Raw genomic sequence first — 7,445 nt, 5'->3', positions numbered from 1 at the left:
ATGCAGCCTCTCAAATTTCTTCATCTTTTTAAATATATTTTTATAGTAATCAAGAATTCTGGGCTTGTGCAAAACCAGCAAACCAATCCAAACACTTTAGTTTCCTGGGCCAGCAAGCCCAGGCTCCTGCTGTTTGAAGCACTGTTAGGCTGACAAAGCTCTGGTTTTGGAAATTCTGTTTCTTTATCCTCTTCGCTCCTCACAAGAGACTCTTCACAAAATCGGCCCGAAGCAAAATCTGGTCTAGCAGCTCTGGGGAGGGAGGGCTTTCAAAAAAGAATGCTGAAGGCCAACACCAGCATTTTGAAAAGAGGCCCCTGTGGGACTAGAGCCAAAATACACTTAGCCATCTATACTTGAAACTACATTGGAAGATGAACTAGTTACAATTACCTACGATAGCAGCAAGTAGAACAAAGTATGCACACAGTTCCAGTAGTCTTCTGCCTTATGCATACTTAAAGAGGAAAAAACATGGAAAGCATTATTCATATCAAGTTAAAAGGCGTGAATTTCCGAAAGCCATATCCAGAGGTATGTGAAGTGGCATAAAAAGGCTCCATTACTGTATTGTACAGCAATGGTGTTTACTGCAGTGTTTTTGACCAGATCTTGATCTCTTGTTCTAAAATGCCTGGTCTCACAGCTGCAAAGACAGACCTGAAGATGAAATCTGAATCAAATTGTAATATTTATTTTCCCCAATTTGATGTATAGTATGAACTATCCTAGTCACCTGAAGGAATTAAAAATACTTAGCCAGATACTGGTGATTTACACTATTCTGAGATGGTGCCAATAATGGCATAAAATATTCCTTTACTTCAGCTTCACATTCAAGCTGAATACAATTCTGGATAGTGTTGCTTTCATGAATCAGTCTGAAAACTAAGTTTTGTTAATATTTCAAACTACTTATTTCAGCAGATACCCGTAGTAGTCCTATGCGCCTGTATCTTTCATGCTTAAAGTGTTTTCTTCTCCTACCTTCAGCAACATTAAACTGTATCATTTATACAAAATCCATTACACAAAAAACATGCAGAGTAGTTGCATAGAAAACCCCACAGCATACTAGTTTAGATATTATTTTTTTTTCTCATGAATTAAACATTTATTTGAAACGTGTCAGAACTTTAATGCAGAATTTACATTAACTCTGTTATAGAACATACAGGGCTCAAAGCCCTGTTGAGTTTACTAAACTATCTCCTTAAACAGTTCATACCTTTCCAGTCCAGCCATTCCAAATGCATCAGGGAAAAGATCTGATTAGGGATTTAGGATGTGAAACAAAACATTACACACAGAACACACTGATGGCATAATCCAAAACCAATTTAATTAAAGATTCCATTGACTTTGTGTGCTTTCCACCAAGCTCTTAGTAATGTTAATTATATGTGACTGTGGGTACTGAAACTTCAGCTTTCCTGTCTTTCCGTTCCTTTAAAGGATCAATGATAATGAAACACTTTCCCTTATTCTGTTTTGTGCATATTTTATAGCAAACATTAGAAGGATTACCAAACCAACAAGTTTGATGAATGAAGATATAGTACAAAAATAGTGTGCAAACGTTCCTAGCCGAGACTACGATACTTAGCAGCAGATTCATGGAAGTGTTTGCATAAAGACCATTCTATCCAGAATATTTTGCCATCTTCCAGTGAGAGAGGAAATTAGGAAGCCTTTAGGTAAAATAATATCCCCCTCCCCAGAGTCTCTTAACGTTTTCTTCCTAACATAATGCGCACACAACAGCATGTTGTCAATTTAAAAAAATATTTAATGCTGCCAAAAACATAGAAAAATACATAAGAATGGCAGTACAAAACAAAGTATTTTCTAATTTATTTCTCTTACATCTTTCTACATTAATACAGGTATTATAAAAACATGACAGCAAAGTATTTTGTTTTGCAAAGTAGCATGCTGGTGGTATTCTTCATCCCCTGGATGTAGTTTACGCTGTAAACAGATAATTGAGGTCATCTTGGTACTTATTAGACCTCAGTTTTGTTCCCGAAGAGGGGCTCATGTCTTGCTTTGCATGTCAATAATTTGCAGTTTCTAGCTGCAGAATATTCACAAGTCTTGAAGGCTTAGGTGTCAGTCAGTCTCGGCCTACGACATACAACGCAAAAGAAAGTCACCGATTCAGTACACAGTGCAAGAGAAAAGAACACACTATGGGTTTGCAACTCACTATACAACACAAAGCAGCTTCTCACACATTCACTGTAGCAACTACTGATTAATTTTTGTGCATAGCAAGTGCTTCTGGAAAGCTGTTTCTTTTTCAGAAGGTATTTCCATAGTATAATGTAAGGCACATTACTTCCTGGAGAGCTTCAAGTGTAAGTCTCAATCCAGCAAGCCATTACCCATGCATCTATGCATAAGCACTGCAGAGAAATCATCTTCAACCTTAGTGGGAATAGAAGACAGCATCTCAAAATCAAAATTTTTCATGGCTTTGTAGGCCAATCCTGGCAACATGGCATGGAAATAAACGTTTCTAAGCAAGTTTTTCTTGTACTAAGGAGGACATTCCAACATTGAACATTTTGTTCTTAGGAAAGGTTAGGAACATACAGAAAGACCTTGGTATTTACAGCACCAAACTCCCCAGGGAACTACCAGCAAAACGCTTGAAAGTTCTATAGACACCACTTGACTTATAGCAGGTTTAAGTTAAAGCATTAAAGAATTCTTCCAAATATGAATCCTTCCAATTTAAATAAAGACTCAGACAGAGGTGCAATTTTGAACATATTTATTGTTAGTACATAAGAATGAAAGACTGATCTAAAACTTTGCAAGAAAACAGGAAGACAGTTTGTTATGTCAATTCTGCAAATTTCATCCTACGACTTAAGCCACTTGACCCCGAAGAAGAGTTCCTCTTCCGTCATCGTTAACCTCTCACGCAGTCAAGTCTCAGGTTCAACAACAATGTCAAACAGCCAGCTAAATAATTTGGTTAGCATTAATTAAACTTAAAGCTAACCAGGCTTTTTAATCCCCGACAGTCGGCCACTCCAGTCACACATACATGCACGCACGCTTTTTCCCTATTCACTTGAATATAGGTCAATATAAGGAAACAGACCCCTTCCCCCCAAGATATAATGAAATTAGGTAGGTTTCACTTGTAACATCCTACTTCCATAAACTTGTAATTCTTCAGAAACACAATATAATCAAACAGAAAACCTAAAGGACTAATTCCAAACCTTGCAAACCACTTGCAACTAAGGTCTAAATGTTTGTTAGCCATGGCTTTCTGAGATGAGCACAATTTGTACAATGCTTTGACAGTCACTTTTAACAACACTTTTAACCGGTCAAATTTTAAGTAGTCTGCTATGCAAACTGGTACGCTATTTCCAGAATGGGTGGCAAGTGGAGAGTGGAAATCGCTGCAGGATTTTGAATCAGAAGTTCAACAGCACTTCAGAAGCAGCATAGTTCCAATCTGCAGCTTCCTAGAAACGCGGATTTTTTTCTCCCCGTTTTTACACATCTCCTAAAACATAGGTCCCAGGGATTGACAGACCTTAATTTTAACCCACATCTGTTCTTATTTAACATCCAGTTGTTTAAAGCTGCCTTAAGTTCAAATTCTACAGGCTAACAATATCACACAGCTCAGTTTGCAATTAAAAGTCTCTCAAACCTTTTTGAAGTATTGAAGGCAAGAGGGCAAATTTTGTCCTGACTCAGCTACTGATGGTCCAGAAAATAGTTTCATCCAAATCATCTCCGAGAATATGCTAAGAAAGCTAATGCTTAATTTCACCTTCCCACTCCCACACAGTAACACACTATTCACTGTTCAAAATAGTTCTGTGCAACAGTTCTATTGATCCAGGGTTCTGAAATTATTAACAATTAGAATCTGGAGATACATCTAGTGATGTAGCCAGATCAGAATCTTACAGATTAACTGTTTATTATGCAAGCCCTACTTTACCGTATCAAGAAGGTAACACTGTGACACAACATAAGCATCCCACATACCACCCCCTTCTCCCATCCCCAAGAAAAGAAGAATGACTGCTCAGGATTTGGAGAACAAAAAAAGCCTAAGTTTAGAGGACAGAATTAAGAAAAAATAAAACTCAAGTTTTGACTTGACAACACATAATTACAGCTTAATGTCAGTAGGATGCTGGTGGCCCAGGAAAATCCCTTTCACGCAGAGAAAGGAAACAAAAAATTGTGGGATTTCAGTGCAGTTCTCTGGCATTTTTTTCCTTAGTTGCTTTTAAGCACTTAAAATCTGGAATATTTATTTGTACTCTATTATATTCCATATGGTTTTTCATAACCAAAATAACTTTATAAGGCATGTACATTTACAGTGGATATCAGTAGAGCTGATAATGAAAAATCCTCAGTCTTCACAATTCAAAAAAGAATTTTCTATCAGACTCTTCCTAACTGAAAGTTTCCATTGTTAACAGTGCAACCTGTCCTAAAATACTTAGGCTGCCTACCCTTACTGCACCACAGCAATTAATAAGTCCTTTCGCTGTCACAGCTCCATGGCTGGTCAGTAACACAACAATACAAATCATCTTTTAATGAATAATGCCTCTAAAACCTAGAATTCTCTCTCTTGAAAAACTGCATTTGTTTTTTTCGTCTTTTTCTCTTCCTTATCTGGACACTTACACATTTATTTACTATATAAACAGTACAGTCCAAAATAGTATTAGCTATTGTGAAATAAGAATTGCAAAGTGTATACTCAGCTTTCTGCAGTAAATGTCAGACCATTTGGGCCCCATGCCTGGCATGTTACGACTGGGCTTGAAAGTACTGGAAACTTTTCAAGTTAATTTCTTTGGATGGAGGAACTAGCAGAGTTAGTTAGTTATCTAGCAGAGTATTTTTCAGCAGGAAATCCAAGGAGTGCTTTACAAAAACACACCCTTCCATCCCTCCCCCACCCCAAAATTAGGCTAGGTAAACAAGAGAGAGAAAAAGTGACTTGTCTAATATCATCCAACAAAGCAATGGTTGAATATATAAAAATCCAGGTTTCATACTGCAGCCCAACAGCAGAAGTTACTAAGTCTCAACATGACTGAAAGCAAGCCAGACAGAGCCACACACAATCTCCCTATTCAAAGAGAAGGGTAGAAAGTGATTTGCATTGAAGTACCATTTAGAAAATGTCATTGTCCACATACTGCAAGGTGTGTGCTTCATTAATATTAAAGTGACCTTAGCATAAGTATTCCCAAAATTCTGATCATAAAGTGTTTTACTATCATGCCTCTTCAGTACAGTGGTAAAGGACCTTAAAAGCAGTTTAGGTGGGTCTTCTACACCTCAGAGTTATAAATGTGGTTAATAGAACTAAAAATACAGGAAAATATTACCAACATTTGTTTTCAATTAAAACCACCCTTGGAAGTCAGACTTTTCTTTGATGTACTTTCTACGTCCATTCCTAGTGTGTGAGTTTTATCCTTGTAGCAATTAAAATCTATAGACACACAAAACATTACGTTTCACATTTAATGGAATGTCAGAAATTTAACAATGCTGGGCTTCAAACAATAGCTGAAGTCTGAATACATTAATCAATTTAACAGTATGCTTTTCCAGTGGGGGCAAACTTTGCAAATGCCTTTAAAAAAAGTCAAATTTCCAAGCCTTATTTAAATAATGAAAACTACAAAAAAATAAATAAGGAATGCAAATTAACAGAAAAGAAATTGTTAGAGACCCCATAGCTGCTCATATCAGAAATCTGGGTCAAAATATGAGGAATGGTTGCGCTATTATTCTCATGCACAAATTATAATAAACAATTTCAAAATCAAATTATTTTTGGTCAGAAATGTGTACAAACTTAGCTTTTAAAAGTACAGTAAACTACAAAAAGATTAAATATGCAATTATAAAATATATTTATCCTAGGTCGTAAGAATATAAAATGTTTATGTTCATGTTGCTAGTACATTACACATTACACACACTTAAGGATAACTTCTTTGCATTAATAATGTAAATGATAACAACACTGTTTATTGCTTATGTCAGGCATGTAAATTAAAACCCAGTCAACTTTCAGTAGCTAAACCTCTGAGTTCAGGGTTTGCCTAAGAGATCCGGTATAACACCGTTTTTAAAAGTGTATAAACAGTTGCAGCAAGTTTGTACCTGGTCATATAAATGAAAAAGAAACACCAACTTTGTTGGGGGTAGCAGTTCACTTTCGTAAGTACCTGTAGTGGAGAGTCCTGAGATGTTGACATGTGATCAGTTGATATCGCCTCTCTAGTGTGTTTCTAATAATCTGTACCCATTGCAGGTGCAGAGTTTACTGCTTTAAGTCAGGCCCCTAGCTACTAACTTGCAGCAAGATTATCTGCCAAAGCAGACAGGCTTATTGTTTACTTACGAGGAATGGTCTTGAAAATACATTTTCCAGCAATAAGCTCCAACTAAAATCAATGCACCAAACCCAATCTTAGTGAGAATAGGTTTCCAATATAACCACCTTTTTCTTTTTCTTTCAGTTTCATTTAGCTTCTGCTTCATCTGCTGCAGCTTCTGTGCTGTGATAGCTTTTCTATCCTCTCGCAGCCGTTTTCGGACAGTACTTAGAGGAAAGGGTGGGGGGAAAAAAGGTAAATCTTAAATTGTAAGGCAGGAAAAAAATCTCTATTACAATACTAAAACCAAACTTCTCTTTCCAACACATTTCTAGTAGGTAACCCATCTATGGCAGTAGCATATAAAATCTAACAAAGTAATTTTTATTCTGTTTTATCTGAAACGACACACATCAAGACTAAGTGAAGCCTTATAGTTAGTAAATGACATATGGAACAATAATTGCACTTGACCTAGCATCTGAGCAGAGTTCTCCCTCATCAGTGCTCCATTCACATCTGAGATTTTTTGCATAGATGCTGCATAGATCATACATAGAGTAGGATGCAAGAATTTGTAGTGCTGAAGCGTACACTTCCACTGCACCAATAGGTTTGTCCTAATCTACTGATGTCTACAAGTTTAATGCTGCTCATCTTAGGCTGATCAACTAGATCTTGATCAAAGGCACAGGCTAAAAATCACTTGTGTTATCATTCCACCAGTGACTTTTCATAATTCTTGTCTCTAAGTCTCCCCCCAGCCTCTTTAGATAGCACTGCTCATCTGGTACAACAAAAACTCTTTGTTTCCCAAAGTCCTAGTACACAAACATGACACTCCCATCCATGCTGCCCCTCCTGCTCGCGAGGGACTCCTCAGTTATCTACAAATGCAGTGTTGTTCTTTCAAAACACGCAAGAGCACTCCATACTGTAGCAAAGAAGATAAAAACCTCACCAGGGTGTTCAGTATTCTACCCATCTGCTATTTCAGAATTTCATTCTCCCTATCTGCATTGAACAGCTGCTTCTTGTCTCAGATTG

The 7,445-nt window shown here is 37.0% G+C and overlaps 1 protein-coding gene across 4 annotated transcripts in view; it reads right to left on the bottom strand.

Moving 5' to 3' along the window:
* Positions 1 to 1,768: 1,768 nt before the first annotated feature.
* Positions 1,769 to 7,445, bottom strand: part of PTPN2 (protein tyrosine phosphatase non-receptor type 2) — a 33,974-nt gene continuing 28,297 nt past the window's right edge. For 2 of the 4 annotated variants that reach the window (XM_062570091.1, XM_062570092.1), the window contains exons 9-10: positions 6,425 to 6,625; positions 1,769 to 2,127 (exon numbers count right to left, since the gene is read on the bottom strand). In XM_062570091.1, coding sequence (XP_062426075.1) covers positions 2,106 to 2,127; positions 6,425 to 6,625 — 223 coding nt within the window. In that variant the 3' untranslated portion in view covers positions 1,769 to 2,105. Of the gene's footprint in view, positions 2,128 to 2,209; positions 6,626 to 7,445 lie in introns of all 4 variants that reach the window. The other 2 variants (XR_009957656.1, XM_062570094.1) reach the window with 2 other exon arrangements.

The sequence above is a fragment of the Rhea pennata genome, chromosome 2 (assembly GCF_028389875.1).
Source record: "Rhea pennata isolate bPtePen1 chromosome 2, bPtePen1.pri, whole genome shotgun sequence".
In the NCBI taxonomy this organism is placed as follows: Eukaryota; Metazoa; Chordata; class Aves; order Rheiformes; family Rheidae; genus Rhea; species Rhea pennata.
This window is presented reverse-complemented; position numbering and strand designations above follow the sequence as displayed.